The sequence below is a fragment of the Mizuhopecten yessoensis genome, unplaced genomic scaffold (genome assembly GCF_002113885.1).
Source record: "Mizuhopecten yessoensis strain PY_sf001 unplaced genomic scaffold, ASM211388v2 scaffold10751, whole genome shotgun sequence".
In the NCBI taxonomy this organism is placed as follows: domain Eukaryota; kingdom Metazoa; phylum Mollusca; class Bivalvia; order Pectinida; family Pectinidae; genus Mizuhopecten; species Mizuhopecten yessoensis.
Genome location: NW_018408703.1, coordinates 340,132 through 363,737, shown reverse-complemented (window position 1 = coordinate 363,737; position 23,606 = coordinate 340,132). Strand labels below are relative to the sequence as shown.

The window sequence follows — 23,606 nt, the reverse complement described above, 5'->3', positions numbered from 1 at the left end:
TAGTGTGCAGTCACGTGTCTTAATCAAGGATCAAGGAGTGCAACTCTAATTAAAATGTATTTTATACGTTTACTTCCCCGCATGTACATAAATATGTATAGCCAAGTTTCCTCCACGCGGTATAAAGTTGTAACGTAAAGTCACGGTCAACCATGCAGGAGGAATAGCGTACTGGTGAAACGTTGAGATCAGATAACTCTAAAGGAAAATGTAATTCGCTCGCCTATCGCTCCACGCTCATTTCACGTTCACAGCAAACGTGTATAGCCGTGGGAGAGTGGATGGGATATTCTCCACGGTGATGACTGAAGTTGACCTTTTTTATCCCTCCTCTCCACGCTATAGAACGACAACGCGAAACATGGGGGTCGTATGCCTCCACGCGGTGTGTAGTGTAATAAGGAATCACAGAAACTGTTGTAAAATGATAAATATACTTACGGTAGAAGCAATGTCTTTTGCAACATTTGAACCAGTTCCTGTGAGAAAAAAATAAACTTATTGCTGGAACGAATTTAATATACCGCAACGGAATAGTGAAATCTGAGTTTTTGAGATATGGCATAAGATATTCAACAAGACTTTCCAAGGAAAATTTTGCATTTTTTATGTAACTGAAATACAAAATGTTGACAATGGACAGACCACTTGTACGTGCCATCTGTTAATGCGCGCCTAGTGTGTGTACGACTTACCTGTACAGATATAACTTATATATATATTCTGTAGTGGACTATACAATCATGCCAGGTTCGAGAACCAGTGTCGGTGTTGGTAAGACAAGGAACAAAAACCAGGAGTTTTCAAGCTAATCCTCAGGGAGAGACAGGATTAATGAACTTTTTGAGATGATTTCGACTCTTGTGACCAAGTCGAACATGGATAAGATCATGGACAGACAGATTGAGATGACATCAGGGAGGAAAACAGTGTGGTCGTTGATCAGCTCGAAGGAAGTCTTTTTGACTTCGAGAAAGAAAACGACTTACTGAAATAAAAAGTGGACAAATTAGAAGAAAGAGACAGAAAATCAGAAAGTATGAATAGTGGACTAGTGTACAAAAATAAATATAGAAAGGAGAGAGAAACAGTAAAGAATGTGTAGAAAATATAGTGACATTTGTGAAGGATTCGTTGGAGGTGGATGTGCAGAGCAACGAAATAGACATTGCGCATAAACTCGGGTGATTTGAAAGAAGCAGGCAACAAACGATCATCTGTAAAATGACCCACAGGAGGAAAATACCAAGATCATCAATAACAGACGTAAATTGAATGGAAAAGGACAAATCGCATTCGCGGATTTAACAAGAATGAATTAAGAATAACTAAAGGAAGCTTACAAACTAAAAAGTGTCAAACATACTTACAGTGTGGACGGAGAATTATTCGCTGTTTTAACCAACGAAAAGAAGCGAAGACTGGCATACGAAACAGAGCTGATGAACATTATCTTGCAGATGACAACAATTTAAGAAACTAGGACACAGATTCTACAGAATTGTGTGATAAGTCTTATATTTGAGTGTGAGTTCGGTATATGACTGTAGTTCATGATGTGTCAGTGTTATGTCTTTGTATTAGGAGGGCAGTTCTGTATGATAATGTAACACTCCACGTAAGACGGGTAACGTTTTTAGCTCACCTGCCCGAAGGGCAATTGAGCGTATGCCATGGTGCAGCGTCCGTCGTCTGTTCGTCGTCCGTAGTCGTCCGTCAACTTTTCCTTTAAATAACTTCTCCTGAAGAACGGTCAGGCATAGAGTCCTGATATTTTGCTGAAAGCTTCGTTGGTAGGAGCCCAACATTTAAGAACGACAATGACCTTGACCTGCTTTTAGGTCACAGCGGTCAAATATGTCAAACGTTTCAAACGACTTCTTAAGAACTGAAAGGTTAAGCATCTTAATATTTGGCTGGTAGCTTCTTGGGGTTGACCTGACAAAGTTTTCGAGTGAAAATGACCTTGACCTACTTTCAGGTTTACAGGGGTCAAATATGTCAAAGACATCAAACGACTTCTTATGAATAATCGAAAGGCATAGAATCATAGTATTTGGCTGGTGACTTCTTGGGATAGAGCTATCCAAAGTTTGCAAATGAAAACGACCTTAACCTATGTTAAAGGTGACAGAGGTCAACAACATTTTAAACCTTTTGTTCTGTTGAAAGAAAAGGAATGAATTCATAAGATTTGGTTGGTAGCTTATTGGGATAGAGCCAACAAAGTTTGAGAAGGAAAATTACCTTGACCTACTTACAAGGTCAAATGGAAAAAAAATTCAAACAACTTCTGAAGAAGAACCAAAAAGCACAGAATCATATAATTATATTTGGCTGGTAGTTTCAACAGATGGTGCCGACATAGTTTGCCAGTGAAATATTTTCAGTACAGTATAATATTTAATGAGAATATTTTGCTATGACTGCTCAATTTTCAAGTGAGCTAAACAGGCCCTGTGGGCCTCTTGTTTTTCTGTTCTGTCGATTCAAAAATTTTGAGTCAATTTTTGTTGTTGTTGATATTAAAAAGTTTACGTTTCATGTCATATTCGTTTGAATACATCCAAATAATTTGATATCAGCATATAACTGTACTATTTCCGGTTATTTTCAATTCCGCCTGTTTGCATGGCTATGCAAACAGTACTTTGAAAGAAGGATGAATAGTGTAGTGCGTGAGTTAACAGTTGTCTGCGACTTTTGACTATTTTGATAAGCTTTTTAACCTTTTTCCTCTGCTGTGCTATATCAACAACGATTTTGAAATAAACCGGGAAAGGAAATACTGTCAGGCATATTTTTTTGATATTGAATTCATCAGTTCTGCGCTATCACAAGGAGACACACACGAACATATCGCAGCCGTTGCCAGTATAATGTTAACGGATGGGGTGATCTGCTGGGTGTCTTCGGCAGTATGTTTCAGTGAGGTAGCACTATAACGTCGGCATCAGTTTCGCGCTTTTACAAGGAGACAAAAATGACATATCGCAGTCTCCCAAAATACACACGCATACACTACACGCATGCATCACACAGAAGAGGCCGTCCTTAAATGACCATAGCTGTAGATAGGATGATGATGATGTTCGTCATTGTGTATAAATGATTATGACATTGTTCGTCAATGTGTATATAATGGACGATAGTGATGTCAGTCAATGTGTAGAGCTGATGGGGATGATGCTCCGATAATGATGAGGATAAGAATGATGCTTGTCAATGTGTATACATGATGCGACATTGCTCATAGACGTTTATGAATGATGATGATGATGATGACCGTTGTCAGTATAATGTAACAGGGCGTAATGCAGGTAGGGCGTAAGAATTGTACCTGCTGCCCCCAATTGCATGATCGTAAGAGGCGACTAAATTTGGGACCTTATCTCTTCTCTCCTTTCTAAATAACTTTCTTTTTCCTAATGTCTCCCTTGACAATGCCTCACTTTTGGCCATTTGTTGAGCGTTCGCCCCTGTGAGGAAGGCTTTGGGTTCTGTCCCCTGGCCGAGACATACCAAAGTCTTTAAAAATGGCAGTTTCTACTCCTGCTTAACGCTCAGCAAATAAGGAGTCGGACGACTGGTTCGCCCGTTGTCAGTATAATGTGACCGGGTGAGGCGTCCTGCTGGGTGTCTTTGGCAGTATGTTTCAGTGAGATAGCACTATAAAGTCGGCATCAGTTCCGCGCTATTACAAGAAGACAAACACGAACATATTGCAGCCTCCCAAAATACACACACATACACTACACGCATGCATCTTGCACACAGGGGAGGACGTCCTTAAATGACCTTAGCTGTTAATAGGACGTTAAACAAAATCAAACAAACAAACAAACAAACGTAATGCTGTGTTTGTTGCCTTTTGCATGACGTTTCAGTGAGATAACACTATAAAGTCGGCATGAGATCTGCGCTATCACAAGGAGGCAAGCACTCCAACATACCCCGTGTCCTGCATACACTCACGCAAAATTTAACCAAACTAAACCAATGATTGAGAAACGCGTGCTTCTGTCTTCAAGAGAGAGTATATGTGTTTTACTTGGAATTGATCGTTGTACCATATTTTGATACAGAGGTCTTTTTACTTGATAATTTCCATTAGGCATTAGGACCTTTTTAGGTCTCCTGACCATTGGTCATGGTGACCTATTGTAATAGAAGTCTTCGTCTGTCATCGTGCATTAACATTTAACATTTTCGACTTCTTCTCAAACACTTCTTGGCTAACTTTGATGTAACTTGCCACATATGATCAGCATAGCATGGGGATTTATATATGTTCAAATAGAGGGGCTAAGGGGTCCCAAAAGTGGCACACACAAAAAAGAAGAAAAATGTAAATTTAAAAAAAATCATCTTTGATGTTTTCGGATTTTGATCAAAAATTGGTTTTTAGGGGTTATTGGGTACACTTAATTCAACGTAGGGTCTTTCGTATATTTGGGTTGTAATGGTTACGGAATTGTGGCCTCTGAGCGGTCAAAATTTTGATATTATACAATTTAGCTGAAATTTGTTGTGTTTGGGTATTTGGCTAACGGGAACTTAATGGCAAGTATTTTGAAAGTATCATTAAAATTAAAACCAAAATGTTGGGGTCTTAAGGGCCCCACCACGGGCAAACATAGATTGTTTTGTTTTTAGCTTCCTGTGTATAAAGACACTTCCTGTTTATTCAGTTATTGAGTCAACGACCCATCAACACAGTAGAGGTGTTTAGGTCCAATAAAAGGTAGATAAAAAACACAAAAGGAAACGACATCAAACGAAACAAAAAGAGACAATTGACAACTTGAAAGTCAAAAAAAAACTTTGGTTAGTTAAACAAGAGGGCAAATGGGCCTTAATCGCTCACTTTATATTAATTGTAAACTTAAAAATGGACCAAATTACAGTAACAAAGAAAATACCTGCCTTTCATCCCAGCATGCTACTAGCTAAATATCATCCACCTAGGCCTATGGGTTATTCAGAAGAACCTGTTAAAGGTTTTAAACATATTTGACCCCTGTGACCTTGAATATGAGTTAAGGTCTTTGATCAAGTTTGTAAGCCTTTTATCCCAGCATGCTTCTGTCCAAATATTATCACCCTAGGCATGTTGGATACTGAGAAGTTGTTTAAAGTAAAAAAAGTTGACGCCGGATTACAGACGACTCACAACGGCATAAGTTCACTAAGGTCGGCTAACAATTTTGAATAGATCAACAGTTTTTAGGTAGGTTAGAATTTTTGTGAATTGCACCGTTTCGATGACAGTTTTGTTATATTGCTATAACAATGCCTCGTGTTGGCTGAAAATCAATACAATCTAATAAAAAGTACTCTACAGTAAATAATTCGTGACATGCTACAACTTGGGATTGGTCCTCGCGTTTCAATAAATAAGAATGGGTAATGTGTGGTTGTAACTAAACCAAATTAAACCACCCTTTTTGCTTTGATGTTGAACGTTTGCCAATTTGAGGAAGGGATCGGGATGGGCTGTCCTCAAGCCGGGACATACCAAACTCCATAAAAAGGATAGTTCCTTGCTTAACGTTCAGTTTTACGGATAATAGCCTTGTTTTTTGTTTGTTTGGATTTATGTCCTCTCCACTATGGGTGATATGAGGACGGGTATATATGTAGACAGAACAGAAAGTAATAGAAAGAACGAAGACAGAAAAGAATTGAAACTAAGAAGATCCTAAATGTTGCAATGGGGCAAGGAAATTTTGGTCTCTTCCATATATCCTTTGCAGAAGACATCATGGAGACACGTTTTTAAATGACTATTGCTTTTGAGAGGACGTTAAAACCCTGAAATACCACCAACCACGAACCAACCTTTCTAATTTATTTCATACTGTAATAAGGCATTTGTCTTAACACAATAACAACAACGTACCTGTATATTCGTCTATACGTCTTGATGAATGCTGACGTTTACATGCACTTCTATCAGCACCTCTGCTTTGAACTTGTACTAGCGACATGATTCTAGAATAAAGAATTAAAAAAAAATGTTCACAAAAGTTAAAACTTTGAAACAATAGAGATATTCATATTTTTTTAAGTACTTTTAGCTCACCTGCCCGACGAGCTAGTGAGCTTATGCCATGGTGCGGCGTCTGTGGTCCGTCACCTTTATCTTGAAACGACTTCTGAAGAAGAATGGACAGGCCTACAGTCATGGTATTAAGGTGATAAGTTTGAGAACTAAAGTGACCTTGATCTACTTCATAACATACGCTCATATCCACATACACACATGTATCATCATCATCATCTTTTAAAGACATTCTGTTATACACCAGAACATTTCTCACAAAAACAAGTGGCCAATGCACCATAAATTAACGGGAATGTTTTGGGTTTCAATAATTTAGTAACTTATTATTTTATTAAATTTAAGTTCAAGTAGAAATTGTTTTATAACCAGAGTTAAATGATGCATTTATGCTTAAATCTTGCATTTGATTGTGACCTACAATTCTAGGCTTTATGTCTTAAACAATTTCCTGGTCCAAAAACAAGACTTTTGCAATTTTGACTGACAGATGTCTGCACTACACATGTACACCAATTCGTCAAAAGTCTGAGTGTTGTGATCATAGGAAACTCTTGTCAGCCTGGTTCACACTTTTTTTTTATCAAACACGAAGTGTTGCTACTTAAACTCAAGGCTTACGGTGTCTCCGAACAATCAATGACATTTTTCAGATCGTATCTATCTGACAAGATAGTGCAAGCTATCAATTTTAAAGGTGTATTATCGTCCTTCAAAAATACAAATATTGGTGAACCCCAAGGTTCGATACTGGGACCTTAATTTTTCATATTTCATATGAATCATCAGTGACAATGTATGCTGACGACACCTCACAGAGTGTTAAAGGTGAGTCGGTTAATGGCGTTGAGAGAAAATTCAGTGAGGACCTTCATTTTTCATGTAGGTGGATGACCGAAAACAAAATGAGTCTTAACCTTACAAAAACTCATTGTATGCTAATTGGTTCTTCCCAAAAGCTCTCAAAACTTAGAAAATTGTGCATTAAAGTAGACGATGTTATCATTGAAACTGTCCATTGTGCCAAACTGCTTGGAATTTTATTGATAGTTTCTTATCTTGGAACAACCACATTGAAAACGCCTGTAAGAAATTGTCAAAGAAGATTGAAGTTTTTAAAACGTATCAGAAAATTAATGCCGGCAGAGGTGTCCAAAAAAGTATACACCGCTATCGTTTTACCACATGTTATGTATTGTTTTTCAGTATGGAGTAATCCTTCAAACTTATCACTGACAGAGAGAATTTTTAAACTTCAAAAAAGAGCTGCGAAAGTTATTTTAAATGTAAAATATATTTTAACTCCAACTTCCATACTCTTCAAGAATCTGAACTGGATGCCTATACTTGATTTTTATAATTTCAGGAAATATGTATTAACCTACAAAATCCTCAATAATGAGGCTCCTGGTTTTTTAAAGCAAAATGTATTCACTTATGTCAGCCAGGTTTCAACGATGACTACCTGTTCTTTAACATCGAAGAAACTCTATATTCCCAAATGCAGAACAACATTTTATAAGCGCTCTTTTATTTACTGAAGAGACACGAAACGCTACAAGCCTTCTGTCTTTTAAAAAGTCATATCTTAGCAACTAAACAACATAGTGCAATATGAATTCGCAAAAGCTCACTGATATATTTGTCGGTCAAAAAGCCACAGTTGTATTTCAACTTTATCCTTTGATTTATCCCTACAGTTTATGTATTATTAAATTTCCATTCATATTTTATAGTTAATATGTGTTCATTTTAATGTCCTTGGTGTAAGAATTATTTTACTAAAGTGCTTTATTTATTTTGTTTCCATGTAAGTTATGTTGTGTAAAAGTTTAAAGTGTGTTGTTGTCCATTGTATATATTTGTCTTTCACAGGGCCATATTGTAAACTAGGCGAGGGTCTAAATATGTTACCCTGTCTAAATAAAAGAATTTATTATTATTATTATTAATATTAATAAACTATTCAACTATATTTATATTTATATGACCAATTAACAAATATTGTCAAAGTTTTGTTTTAATTTAAATCTGATTGATTGAAATAAAAATTGGTGTCTGTTGTAAAGAACTGTTTATATAGAACATACCTGCCACAAAATTGTATGAATCGGCTGCGATGTATCGAACTGAACGACAGCTGATATCACACTTTGATACACTTGATTGACAAATGACATGACAGACCTACTTCTTTGAAATCAACTGCCAAATTGTATCAGATATTAATACGATTATCTATTGTTAACGTAGGCAAGAAATGGATTTTGCAAAACTAGATGTCATATAATCTAAGCAGAAAGAAGAAGAGCTTAAATGCATCAGTTTCATGCGTTACCTATGTGATCATGCAACAACTTTAACCACTTGACCTGTGACCCGACGCTTTCGACACAGATCCAGGAAGACAAACGGGATAGTTGCAGAACGTCTATAAGGGCTCACCCCTGTGTCACATCCTCAATTAATACAAAAATTGAGTCTTCTTGCCCAAAGATGTTCTAGACAAAATTCGGTTAAGATCCATCAATTGGTACAAAACGAGAAGAATTATTGAGGATCAGAAATCCAATATGGCCGACACAGCCGTCATTTGGAAAAACTATTTCAAACTTAAAGTCAAGTTCTACTATGCCGATTGAACTTAAAACTTAATAAGAATGATCGACTCATGGTCCTGACAAAGTGTTGTTATTTTTCGGGTCGATCAGAAATTCAATATGGCCGCCACAGCCGCCATTTTGAAAAACTCTTTCAAACTTAAAGTCAAGTTCCGCTAGGCCAATTGAACTGAAACTTTGTATGAATGATCGACTTATGGTCCTGACAAAGTGTTGTTATTTTGCGTGTCGATTAGAAATCCAATATGGCCGACACAGCCGTCATTTGGAAAAATCATGTCATACTTAAAGTCAAGTTGTAATGCGCCGATTAAACTGAAACATTGTAGGAATGATCGACTCATGGTCATGACAAAGTGTTAATATTTTTCGGGTCTATCAGAAATTCAATATGGCTGAAACGGCCGCCACTTTGAAAAACTATTTCTGTTAGGTCGATTGAACTGTAACTTAGTAGGAATGATCCACCTATTGTCCTGTCAAAGTGTTGTTATTTTAGGGTCGATCAGAAATCCAATATTCCTACTACGGCCGCCATTTTGAAAAACTACTTCAAACTTAAAAGTCAAGTTCTAATAGGCCGAATGAGCTGAAACTTTGTAGGAATGATCGACTCATGGTCCTGACAAAGTGTTGTTATTTTTCGGGTCGATCAGAAATTCGGTCCAGGAATGAACAGCTCATGGTCCTGACAAACTTAAGTTAACGTTATACTTAACAATTTTTTACTCAAATTGGTACATATTTCAACAACAAAAAATAAATACTGTAGGACTCAGGTGACCATTAAGGCCTGTGGGCCTCTTGTTATTGATTGTCTGCCATTAAAAGATTTGCTTTAAATAGCAACGGAATTTCCACTCGTGATTTTCTAAAGATAGACAACAATTGTACTATTTTTAGATCATTATGCAATTGTGAAATGTATCGAATGTAACCTGAAACCTTTAAAAATCTTTCTTCCCTTTACGTTCAATAGCAATGTGATTCTGCCTTTATTTTTACAAGTAAACTACTAAATTTAAATTATATGCAACTACTAAATTAAAATTATTTGCATATTTTTATAACTTATATGTGTATTCTTTAACCGCTGTGACTGAGTAAAAACACAAGTTGTTAAACGGCATATTCAGATTTATAGAAGCTTGATCATTCTTTAATTAGGTTAGTGTTCGTACATGTAAAATGGCTCAGTGGACATACGATTAATACAGCGAATCCGAATCTACTTTGATTTTATATATATTGCCAACTTACATATTTTATACCTTTGTGCTTCACTGGTCAGTTGTTTCTAAAAGACTTACCAAACAATATGAAGAAAATGTTAAGGAATACCATAGTTAACTCAATAAAAAGATTTGGTTAATATTAGTTTTTTTCCATTTTGTATAGCTGTGGTTGGAAAAAAAGTTGTGTAATTTGTAATATAGCATTATTTCATTTTACCTTAAATAACAATGAAATTGAAATAACATTACGTTTTTGATCATATTTATATAATAACGCCTATACCATTGAATGAGTTAAACATTTATATTACTGTAAATGACATATTTTTGCGCGGACCAAATTTCGTGGTGTCCGACAAAACACCATTTCGTAGACACCTGCATTCGTGGATTACGATAACCAGCTCAAACGGAAAACTGCTGTATACCAAACTTGAAATTACTTTGTTGACATGAATTCGTGAATGCAAATTACCCACAAAATTAACGATATAAAAAATCCAACGAATAACAGTGATTTCACAGTATATTGTTATGCAGATTAAAATTTGTATATCGTTTGTTCATCCGTATTTTCGTATACCATCGACATATCGTCCGCACATAGTGTGTAGGACTGGGCGATTTAATACTCGATCGCACCGTTATGGAATTCCACGCGAACATATGTGCAACAAAGTAAGATCGGTCGACCCATGTTACGAAATCAAAATAATGCGGAAGTCTCAATTTGAATTAAGGTACGTCATATACATATATAATAACAAATCAGTATTTTTGCACTTTTTCTAACTCTTCAATGCATGTTACACAAAATTTAAATGACTGCAAAACTGTCAAAAATGAGGTTGTACTTTCAGGTACAGTAACATTGCACAAACTTATAGTGAAAAATATTGAATTTATCGCTTATTAGGGTTCATCGGTAATTTGACAATAATCAAACACAAATTGGACCTTTTCTGTATTAATTTTTGCCTGTAAGGCTGGTGTGGAAATTCCACAACTCCTTCATAGGTAAGACGTGACACAAAAATGTACCCGTTACCTGGTAATTGACAGGTAACTGGTAGCAGGTTAGGTTCCTTTATCTAGTATTTACCTTCGTGCTCAGTAAGTACATGAATATGACCGTATATCTACACACATGTCGATAAAGGTAGTTTCAAAACTTTTTTTTTTGTACATGTATGTCCATTATTGCTACATGTACATCTGGATTAATTATAACAACTTACCTAAATCAAGAAAGATCTAAGTATAAATACGAAACCATATTCATATACGTGGGTCAATAGTTATTGTATATATCTAGGAAAGCTCAAAACATGAACAGAGCTTCTCAACGGAAACTCAAATTAAGTCATCTGTACGAACCACGATATAGATGGAAGGAAGGCAAGGTCTACACCCAACCAGTAACTTATTTGATAGTGTGTATACACACTTTATCGCTATGCGGAACGTCCCGCAGTTGAGTGACACATCGTTGTACAGGAAATCAATTCAAATAGTCATCCAGTCATAGCTTAACGAAGGAACCAGTCGGTCTTAAGACATTGCAACACATTGAATACGTACACTATCCGTGTATAAAACATAACGTTCATACTACCTAATAATTCGTTTACATTAATTGTCAAAATTTGGTAAACAAATTAATTAATTAAAAATCTGCTACTTACAATTACACTATCCGCAGTATAACGTTGTTGACAGAGATAACTGACAGGTTGTAAGTCCTCTAGTATAGCCTCGACGGTCAGTATTAGGCTACAAACGCATGCTACACAGGACAGAGGTTTATATACAGACGTGACGACAGAGATTGCTTAGAATTTAAGCCAATGCAATTAATGCCACCTGTAACCATAGGACGATTCAAAATACTGAAGGTCACACACAGACAAAAGTGTTCTCAGAACCGCTGTATGGAACATGTCTGAGCTGGTTTTAAATGTTTCCGCGAAACAGGCGGAGTACTTCAAACAGTGTCGTTTTTAACATGATTGCTTAATGAAAAACTGATATTTAAACCTACCATTGATAAGGCCATATTAACACCTCATGATCGCTATCATCCGGGCCAACAAGAGTGATTAATAAAAAAAGTATATAACTTGTTTCATAATTGTTGCAAAATAAAGTTTAATTCTTAATTATGTCAAGCTACACGGAACAACTAAAATGGGCCCTAAGTATATTGTTTATGAATAGGGTAAACCTGTTGAATATTTTAGTAGACCCCTGTCAAGGATGACAAAGACCATTGACACCAGAAGTTTGCATTGACAATACATGAACGCATGATAGCTACTGATCCATTGTCTGCAAGACATTTCCAAGTGACCAGTTCTAATCGCTTTCCGTCCGTCGTCGTCGTGCTTTAACTTTTTACATTTTGAACTTCTTCTCAAGAACCAGTTGATAGATTTTTTTCAAACATGGTCAGAATCATGCTCGGTAGATGAAACTACAAAATTTAAAATAGGGATTCCTACCCCAACCCATGGGGCCAGGGCGGGGCCCCAAAGGGAAAATTAACCAATATTTCAAAAATCTTCTTATCCAGACTCAGAGGAACTACATTGAATTGCAGTGCATACAAAGAAAGATCATCAGGGGCGTTATTTAAATTGTAAATTTCAGGACCCCCGAGCTATCCGTTCCCCCCTTGGGGAGGGATAAAGTTTACTATAGTTTATATAGGGAAATAGCACTTTTGGGTATATTTTGACAACTTTCTGTAGGAAATTATTTTTACTTGGCGAGAATTATCCTTGGAGAAAGATGGTTTAAATTGTAAAATTGAGATTCCTACCCCAACCCCTGGGGTCAGGGTGGGGCCCCAAAGGGAAAATTAACCAATATTTCAAAAATCCTCTTCTCCAGACCCAGAGGTACTACAGTCATATTCTCTGCATGGAAAGAAAGATCATCAGGGGCTTTATTTAAATTTTAAATTTCAGGACCCCCGAGCTATTCGTTCTCCCTTGGGGAGGGGGTAAAGTTTACTATAGTTTTTATAGGGAAATAACACTTTTGGGTATATTTTGACAACTTTCTGTAGGAAATTATTTCTACTTGGTGAGAATTATCCTTGGAGGAAGATGGTTTCAAATTGAAATTCCTACCCCAACCCTAGGGGCCAGGGCGGGGCCCCAAAGGGAAATCAACCAATATTTTCAAAATGTTCTCCTCCAGACTCAGAGGAACTACATTCATTTTCTCTGCATGGAAAGAAAATCATCAGGGGCTTTATTTAAATCGTAAATTTCAGGACCCCCGAGCTAACCGTTCTCCCTTGGGGAGGGGGTAAAGTTTACTACAGTTTATAGAGGGAAATAACACTTTTGGGTATATTTTATCCATTTTCAGCAGAAAATTACTCAAACTTAGTCAGAATCATCTTTGGTGAATGAGAGTATTTAGGAATGGGACGACTGGTTCGCCCGTTGTCAGTATAATGTGACCGGGTGGGGTGTCCTAGTGGGTCTCTTCGGCAGTATGTTTCAGTGAGGTAGCACTATAAAAGTCAGCATCAGTTCCGCGCTATCACAAGGAGAAAAACACGAACATATCGCAGCCTCCGTAAACACAAACGCATACACTTCACGCTTGAATCTTGCACACAAAGCTGTTGATAGGACGTTAAACAATACTAAACCAAACCAAAATTAAACATATTATGTAGCTAGGGCAACACATAACACATCAACCAAGCGGGAACATGCACATTTTGGAAAGTTCCTCCAGTAAATTATGAGAAATAGCGATACCAAAATTAAACTGTAACAAGATGGCCGCCCGACATACCTTGATATGCATAACTGGGAACAAGAGGTACCCATTTGTTAAATTTGGGAATGATCCCTCAACACTTTTTGAGCGATAGAGATAAAAAACTTTTACTCCTGATTTCAAATCGACCACCTGCCAGTCATCTTGGTTTTCCAATCATATCCAAAATACTAATGCGGAATTAGGAACCATTTGAGAAAGACCCCTCCAGAAAGTTTTGAACAAGAGGCCCCCGAGGGCCTGTATCGCTCACCTTGAAATGTTAGCAAAATTGAAGTGATAATAGCCAGATGTTACTGGAAGTGTACATGTATTACATGGTTAGTCAGGGGTTATATTTATATGCAATTGGACAGAATCCTGTCATTCCTAAAGTAAATGTTCGCGTCACGGCACGGCAATGTTTTGTATCTTTGAGCAAGATACTTTACTCCGTTTGTTCCAGTCTACTCAGCTGTAAATTAGTACGTGGTTGGGCAGTGCTAGAATTGTTGAATGCTAGCTGTTAGCGCCGGCTGTATGCTCCCTATGGAGTTGATAAATGTATTGATTGGTTGCAAAGGCCCTATGACCCTGCAGGTAGGGCGTAAGGATTTTACCTGCTGCCCCCAATTGCATGATCGTAAGAGGCGACTAAATTTGGGACCTTATCTCTTCTCTCCTTTCTAAATAACTTTCTTCTTCCTAATGCCTCCCTTGACAATGCCTCACTTTTGGCCATTTGTTCAGCGTTCGCCCCTGTGAGGAAGGCTTTGGGTGCTGTCACCTGGTCGAGACATATACCAAAGTCTTTAAAAATGGTAGTTTCTACTCCTGCTAAACGCTCAGCAAATTAGGAGTGGGACGACTGGTTCGCCCGTTGTCAGTATAATGTGACCGTGTGGGGCGTCCTGCTGGGTGTCTTCGGCAGTATGTTTCAGTGAGGTAGCACTATGAAGCCGGCATCAGTTACGCGCTATCTCAAGGAGACAAACACGAACATATCGCAGTCTCCCAAAATACACACACATACACTACACGCATGCATCTTGCACACATGGAAGGCCGTCCTTAAATGACCTTAGCTGTTAAAAGGACGTTAAACAAAATCAAACAAACAAACCCTATAACCACGGATACTAATTTGTGAACCGCTTTGAGACGACCTGTGAACTAGGTTGCGATAAAGCGGTATATAAGAACCTCCAATTATTATCATTATTATTACGAAATGGAGGATTTCGAAGAATTGGCTATCTTTCTCCTATAGCGCCCCGCCCCCTGTCCCCAGTGGGATCAGACCTATTGTTGGTACAAAAGTATGTCCCCTTCACCAAAGGATGCTTTAGACCAAATACGGACATAATCCTGTCATTCCTACAGAAGAAGGATAGTAAAGCTATTCCTTTATATCCCTTATTGGGCCCCGCCTCTCTGCCCTAAGAGGGTGAGACCCATCGTTTTTACAAAATTACTTCCCATTCACCCAAGGGTACTTCATCCAAAATTTAATCAATGACCTGTCATTCCTACAGAAGAAGGATTTTGAAGAATTTGCTATGTTTCCCCTATTGGATCCGCCTCTAGGGCCACAGGGGTTCAATTCAACCATTTATACAAAATTGATTTCCCTTCCAAATATGATGCTACTGTTCAAATTTGGTCCAAATACCTTGATCCCAACGGAAGAAGAAGGATATTAAAGCTATTCCTCTATATCCTTTATTGGGCCCTGTCTCTCTGCCCGCAGGCGGGTCAGACCCAGCATTCATACAAAATCGGTTCCCCCTTCACCCAAGAGTGCTTTATACCAAATTTGGACAAAATCCTGTCATTCCTATAGAAAAATTGAGTCCCCTTGGCCTAAGGATGCTCCTGACCCAATTAGAATAAAATCTCTTTATCCCTACGTTACGAGAAGAATTTTAAAGGTTTTACCTCTATTTTCCCTATTGGGCCCCGGAAAAGATATTTTATTGATTAAACAAAAGGATTGAGCAACAGCCTTTTCCTATATAAACTCTCTCCATGGCTTTCAGCATACTTTTGATAGTTGAAGACATTGAATACAATATTAACATACATACATTATATTTCAACTCATCTCATGACACTTGGGTAAATCTATTGCGAGGTAATATGCAATAATTAAGCTGGATTAATATTTTCATGTTTCTTCAAAATTACATTATTTCATGTTATACATGGGCTTACGATAAAAAAATAAAAAAATATTGAGTGAATAATGAAGTATTTTCGTAGCATGATATAGCAAATCATTCAGGTACACTTCAAATAAATAAGAGATAAGGTATAATTTATAACCAATCATGTCATAAAAAACTATACAAACAAAAACCATTACACAATCGGCATGTATACCTCTTTCTTGACAATGCACTTTTCAAGATTTACTAGAAGCGTCATCAAGTAACCTTAAGTGCTTCTATAAACATACCTAAACACCGCCTGTAGTCTGGTGAAATGTCGATTTAGTATGTTGACTCTAGATTATGTAAACTGATACAATGGAACGGAACGTATGTATCACACTGACTGATATGTAGGAAAGTTTCCAGATAATGGAAGATATTACAGAGCGTTGTCTTATCGCTCTTTTTCTGAGTATTTATAGTTAGAAATCGAGATGAAGCAATCAAAGTTATATACAGGTTTTGTTTTGTTTTGCTCTTGTATTGTTTAACGGACCATCAACATTGAGGGCCAACAAAAAAGACATTCACGAAATATTTAATTCGCGTGGGGTGTTTTGTCGTTGTTGACATCTGTTCATCATTGTCCATATCTAGTGATTCGTAGTTATATACTGTTAAATATAGATTAAGATTGTATCATTATATATTTACATTTGATGTGGCAAAGCCCTTCTATATTACTACTGCCAATAGCAGCTTCATCTTATGAGAGTACAACTGAAGTTGGTCTTTGCACCTCCGAGCGAATAACAGTGTCACTACCGAACCTATCGGTATCTTCTGCTTTGATCCCGAACACCAGCTGCCTGTCTCACGTACGCGCGTGTCTATGTGATCAACAAACAATGTAACGCCTGGATTTTTCACCAATTCAACCTTCTCCGGTTGCACAATCAACATCAACAACATGCCGGACTGCAAATATAACTCTGACCTGATTACTGCGGGCTTCCGTTGAGTGCGTGCGCCGGATATAGGTCGCAATTAAATCGGAAACTGTTTTTCGACACTTGAATAGTTTGTTACAAAATGTTATTTGTTACTATTTTATGAATTGAGAATATGATATATATATAAATTAAAAACAAATAAATCATTAACGAAAGTTGCGGAGCCTTTTCAATGTTGTATGGGAAATAGCGCGTGACGTCAGCTGTTATCTTTGTGCCGTTCTAGATATTGACCTGACCTGACGGTAATAAGCGGGAAATTTGAAATTCGGAAAAAGACATAAATTATTTTTTGCGAATTCGCAATACGGAAATATAAATATAAGCAATAAACTGCGCAGTTTATTGCTTAAATAATGATCTACTTGCATGAATGGTTTATTTTATATCTATCTATATACATATATATTATAAAAAGAAAAATGCTCAACAACGAGTCTTTAGTACTTTCATCTCTTCTGGGAGATGATTCAGACTGTTTATTTGAAGTATATATTGTGACGTTATAAACTATGACGTCACATAATAGTTCGCTATAGCGACGTATACACACCCGCCATAGCGATATCACAGCAATAGAAATACATTAATTATAGTCTTAAGGCAAAGAGTACTATTTGTTTAGTATTTAGAATTACAAAAATTCAAATAATTATGAGAATCTGTAGGTTTTGTATATAAATTTTGAAATTAGATTCTGGTTTGAATGCTTATATTTAGACATGCGGATAGGGTGCATAATATTTTCGGGGTTGTCTGTACATTTTGAACTTCTTCTCAAGAACCAGTTGATGGATTTTTTTCAAACATGGTCAGAATCATGCTCGGTAGATGAAACTACAAAATTTAAAATAGGGATTCCTACCCCAACCCATGGGGCCAGGGCGGGGCCCCAAAGGGAAAATTAACCAATATTTCAAAAATCTTCTTATCCAGACTCAGAGGTACTACATTGAATTGTAGTGCATACAAAGAAAGATCATCAGGGGCTTTATTTAAATTGTAAATTTCAGGACCCCTGAGCTATCCGTTCCCCCCTTGGGGAGGGATAAAGTTTACTATAGTTTATATAGGGAAATAGCACTTTAGGGTATATTTTGACAACTTTCTGTAGGAAATTGTTTTTACTTGGCGAGAATTATCCTTGGAGAAAGATGGTTTAAATTGTAAAATTGAGATTCCTACCCCAACCCCTGGGGTCAGGGTGGGGCCCCAAAGGGAAAATTAACCAATATTTCAAAAATCCTCTTCTCCAGACCCAGAGGTACTACAGTCATATTCTCTGCATGGAAAGAAAGATCATCAGGGGCTTATCTTAAATGTTATATTTCAGGACCCCCGAGCTATTCGTTCTCCCTTGAGGAGGGGTAAAGTTTACTATAGTTTATATAGGGATTTAACATTTTTGGGTATATTTTGACAACTTTCTGTAGGAAATTATTTTTACATCGCGAGAATTATCCTTGGAGGAAGATGGTTTCAAATTGAAATTCCTACCCCAACCCTAGGGGCCAGGGCGGGGCCCCAAAGGGAAATCAACCAATATTTTCAAAATGTTCTCCTCCAGACTCAGAGGTACTACATTCATTTTCTCTGCATGGAAAGACAATCACCAGGGGTTTTATTTAAATCGTAAATTTCAGGACCCCCGAGCTATCCGTTCTCCTTTGGGGAGGGGGTAAAGTTTACTATAGTTTATAGAGGGAAATAACACTTTTGGGTATATTTTATCCATTTTCAGCAGAAAATTACTCAAACTTAGTCAGAATCATCTTTGGTGAATGAGAGTATTTAGGAATGGGACGACTGGTTCGCCCGTTGTCAGTATATTGTGACCGGGTGGGGTGTCCTAGTGGGTCTCTTCGGCAGTATGTTTCAGTGAGGTAGCACTATAAAAGTCAGCATCAGTTCCGCGCTATCACAAGGAGAAAAACACGAACATATCGCTGCCTCCGTAAACACAAACGCATACACTTCACGCTTGAATCTTGCACACAAAGCTGTTGACAGGACGTTAAACAATACTAAACCAAACCAAAGTTAAACATATAATGTAGCTAGGGCAACACATAACACATCAACCAAGCGAGAACATGCAAATTTTGGAAAGTTCCTCCAGTAAATTATGAGAAATAGCGATACCAAACTTAAACTGTAACAAGATGGCCGCCCGACATACCTTGATATGCATAACTGGGAACAAGAGGTACCCTTTTGTTAAATTTCGGAATGATCCCTCAACACTTTTTGAGCGATAGAGATAAAAAACTTTTACTCCTGATTTCAAATCGACCACCTGCCAGTCATCTTGGTTTTCCAATCATATCCAAAATTTGAATGCGACTAGGAAAAATTTGAGAAAGACCGCTCCAGAACGTTTTGAACAAGAGGCCCCCGAGGGCCTGTATCGCTCACCTTGAAATGTTAGCAAAATTGAAGTGATAATAGCCAGATGTTACTGGAAGTGTACATGTACTACATGGTTAGGCAGGGGTTATATTTATATGCAATTGGACAGATTCCTGTCATTCCTAACGTAAATGTTCGCGTCACGGCACGGTAATGTTTTGTATCTTTGAGCAAGATACTTTACTCCGTTTGTTCCAGTCTACTCAGCTGTAAATAAGTACGTGGTTGGGCAGTGCTAGAATTGTTGAATGCTAGCTGTTAGCGCCGAAATGGATGCTCCGGCTGTATGCTCCCTATGGAGTTGAGAAATGTATTGACTGGTTGCAAAGGTTTGTTTGTTTGTTTGTTTGATTTTGTTTAACGTCCTATTTACAGCTAAGGTCATTTAAGGACGGTCTCCTCTGTGTGCAAGATGCATGCGTGTAGTGTATGTGTGTGTATTTTGGGAGGCTGCGATATGTTCGTGTTTGTCTCCTTGTGATAGAACGAAACTGATGCCGACTTTATAGTGCTACCTCACTGAAACATACTGCCGAAGACACCCAGCAGGACGCCCCAGCCGGTCACGTTATACTGACAACGGGCGAACCAGTCGTCCCACTCCTAATTTGCTGAAATCGAGATGGAGCAATCAACGTTATATATAGGTTTTGTTTTGCTTTGCTTTTGTATTGTTTAACGGACCATCGACATTGTAAGTCATTTAGGGCCAACAAAAAAGACATTCACGAAAATAAACACATCAAACCAAAACTAAATAGGTTAAAATATGTATAGGATTAAAGAAATACATCAAAATCGAACAAAATTGGCTGCACAATATATCATCTTATTGTCAAGATCAATTGAGTGTAAATAGACAAATATCAATTTCACGGAAACTATCGAATAACCTTTTCATAGATGGTACATCATAAAATCTTTCTCTTATTTGTTTGAAATCAGCGCATTCGATCATAAAGTGTTTGACTGTAAATGGATGATCGCATGCATGACATTTCTTATGTAAAATAAAACCATGTGATATGTAGGTATGGCCTTTGCGCAGTCGCGAGAGGACAGTTTCCTCTCTGCGGTCTGCTCTACTTGTTGCACATGAACCCACATTCGGCTGAATTGTTTAATTCTTCAGACCATTTAATTTGCCAATTCGTTCTAATAGAATTTGTTATCGAAGGTTTAAAATCAGAAAAAGGCCGTTTAATATCTTTCGGTTGTAGGTTATGGGCTGCTTTAGCTTATCTACATTTATATATGAATATGTGTATGAATAAACAGTTTACACCAGAGATATTATTACATAATTGTCACACTGGTAGATTTGCATTTTCTCATGTACTGTAGTAAATTGACAGGACACGGATTATTTAATTTGCGTGAGGTGTTTTGTCGTTTTGGACATCTGTACATCATTGTCCATATCTAGTGATTCGTAGTTATATACTGTTAAATATAGATTAAGATGATATCATTATATAATGATCTACTTACATGTATGGTTTATTTTATATCTATATATATATATATATTATAAAAAGAAAAATGTTCAACAACGAGTTCTAAGTACTTTCATCTCTTCAAGGATAATCTTCAGACTGTTTATTTGAAGTGTATGTTGTGACGTCATACACTATGACGTCACATAATATTTCGCTATAGCGACGTATACGTACCCGCCATAGCAATATCACAGCAATAGAAATACATTAATTATAGTCTTAAGGCAAAGAGTACTATTTGTTTAGGATTTAGAATTACTAGTAATACTAATATTTACAACATACAAAAAACTCTCCCTGTGTGGGGCGAACGCGGGACCATCAAATTACTGATCCGACACACTACCGATGTCACTACTTTACAAACGTAACTCTTCTATAGACCCTTTTCAATTGCCATACGTTTATCTTTTTCAACAATACTTTCAAAGATATCCTTGAGAATTTAAAAATGTAGTAAGTTCATCAAGCCTTTTCGTCATTGTAATGTTATTACTCACTGTAGTAACGATACACGATGCTAAATTGAAAGGAATATTTACTTTAACATGTTTAGAATGGATTGAGAAAAAAATTCAAATAATTATGAGAATCGGTAGGTTTTCTATATAAATTTTGGATTTAGATTCTGGTTTGAATGCTCACATTTAGACATGCGGACAGGTTGCATTATATTTTCGGGGTTGTCTGTTCGTGATTTGTTCTATTTTGTTGTTTCTTGATGATAACTCTGTTCATACATGTCGGATAATTTGAAAATTTGACAGCATTTAAGATGTACAAAAAACACCTCAACTTGAGCAAATCAGCACATGATCAGGTACAGCCAGCACCAATACGTATCAGCCTGGGTCGTCTGGTATTACGTTCATCTGGTATTTATGCCGTGGTGCGTCGTCCGTTCGTCCTGCGTTAACTGTTTTCTTTAATTAACTTCTTTTGAATAGCAATGAGGCCTGGGGGATATTTGACAACTAGCATGGTGTAATGAAGGACTACCAACTTTGTTTAAATGTATGACCTTCCCCCGTTTCAAGGTCACATTGTTTTTTTTAAGCTTATTCATTTGTACAAACTTTGTTTTCCTTTATTGTGCTTCTGGCCAAATATCAATAGTATGGGACTTACAATTATTCAGAAAAAGTCGTTTAAATATTTTCAACATATTTGGTCCCTGTGAACTCGAAATAAAGTCATGGTCATTCCGTTGAATACATTTAGCAGCTCTTCATCCTGGCACGTCACAGGCAAAATAGCATCATGCGGGGCCTTTAGAATATTCAGTAGAAGTCGTTTAAAGGTTTCACACGTATTTGATCCCTGTGACCTTGGATATATGGCAAGGTCATTCATTTGAACAAAATTGCTAACCCTTCATCAAAACATGCTACTGGCCAAATATCAACAACATGGCCCTTATGATTACTCAGAGGAAGTTGTTTAAAGGTTTTATACATATCTGACCCCTGTGACCTTGCATAGCCAAAATATCATTCTGAGACTTCCGGCTATTCAGAAGAAGTTGTTAAAATATTTCAACATATTTGACTTCTGTGAGCTTAAAATAGGCCAAGGTTATTCATTTTTTCAAACTAGGTAGTCCTTTATCCCAGCATCCTATTGGTCAAATACTACCAGCCTAGGTCTCTTGGTTATTCAGAAGAAGCTGTTTTAAGTAAAAGGCTGACGTAGGACCTTTTGGCAAGGTGAGCTAAATAATCCTTTCAAACAAATTCTTTTGAATATTAGGCAGTAGCATGTAGTGATGGAGGGGTACCTGAAGTTTGTTCAAATTAATGATCATGACCTATATTCAAGGTCACAGGAGTCAAATACAAATTACCAGGTGTCTTTTTTTTATTATGACCTTGACTCATTTTCAAGCAAACGGGGGTCAAATGTGTGAATACTTTTAAAAATCTTCTTCTGAATTACCAAAAAGTATGGGGTGGATATATTTGCCAGTAGCATGCTCAGATGAATATGTGAATGACATTGACTTCTATGTGTAAAATCCCTTTCAATGACATGACTCAATAAACATATGGACTAGGTATTTAGTCATAAATAACCTTTGTTTGTAGCTTTATTTTAATTGATTTTAAAGGTAACAAGTAAGATTAATACCAAGTCAGCGAGACATATCCATTGGGCCTCTTGTTCATAAGAAGTGGTTTAAAAGACAATCGACTCCTGCGACAATGAATATTGGTGTAATTCATTCTCTTTAACAAATCCCAACAAGCGGCCGGTCAGTTATCATCTCACTTTTGGTTATTCAGTAGAAAATGAAATCTAGACACCGAAACATACATTACGGACATGGTTTCGTTTAAGTTTGGTTATATTTTGACGTCCTAGTAACATCTAGAGTCATTTAAAGTCTTGCCTCCGTATGTGTTGTGTTAGCGTGCATGTGTTCATGTGTGCCGGACACATGACATGTTGGTGTAAATAATGAATATTTGATTAGCGTGTCACACTACTATTAAATATATCACAATTATAAACAACAGAACATTTAAACTTTTTACATATTAAGTTATTTCGAGAGTGACATATAACTGCCATATATATATAATTATCATTTAAACTATTGAGCACATTAATATATTGCTAAATTAACTACAATGCATTAAAGTATTATCACAGTATACATACATCAATATTACAGTTAAAACGACAAATCATATTCATTAAGACCATTTACAATATTGTGAACGCCCCTTGTTTTCTGACATATAAGAAAACGCTTTTAACTAGAATACACTGAAAGGGATTCTTCGTTCATTATAAGATTAATATATCACTATAGTTAATATAAGCTGGTTG

At 36.9% G+C, this 23,606-nt stretch overlaps 1 protein-coding gene across 2 annotated transcripts in view; it reads right to left on the bottom strand.

Annotated features, from left to right (window-relative positions):
- Positions 1–11,694, bottom strand: part of LOC110462134 — a 31,919-nt gene extending 20,225 nt beyond the window's left edge. For both annotated transcript variants that reach the window (XM_021515979.1, XM_021515980.1), the window contains exons 1-3: positions 11,606–11,694; positions 5,903–5,994; positions 442–479 (exon numbers count right to left, since the gene is read on the bottom strand). In XM_021515979.1, the coding sequence (XP_021371654.1) occupies positions 442–479; positions 5,903–5,990 (126 nt within the window). In that variant the 5' untranslated portion in view covers positions 5,991–5,994; positions 11,606–11,694. The remainder of the gene's footprint in view (positions 1–441; positions 480–5,902; positions 5,995–11,605) is intronic.
- Positions 11,695–23,606: the final 11,912 nt, after the last annotated feature.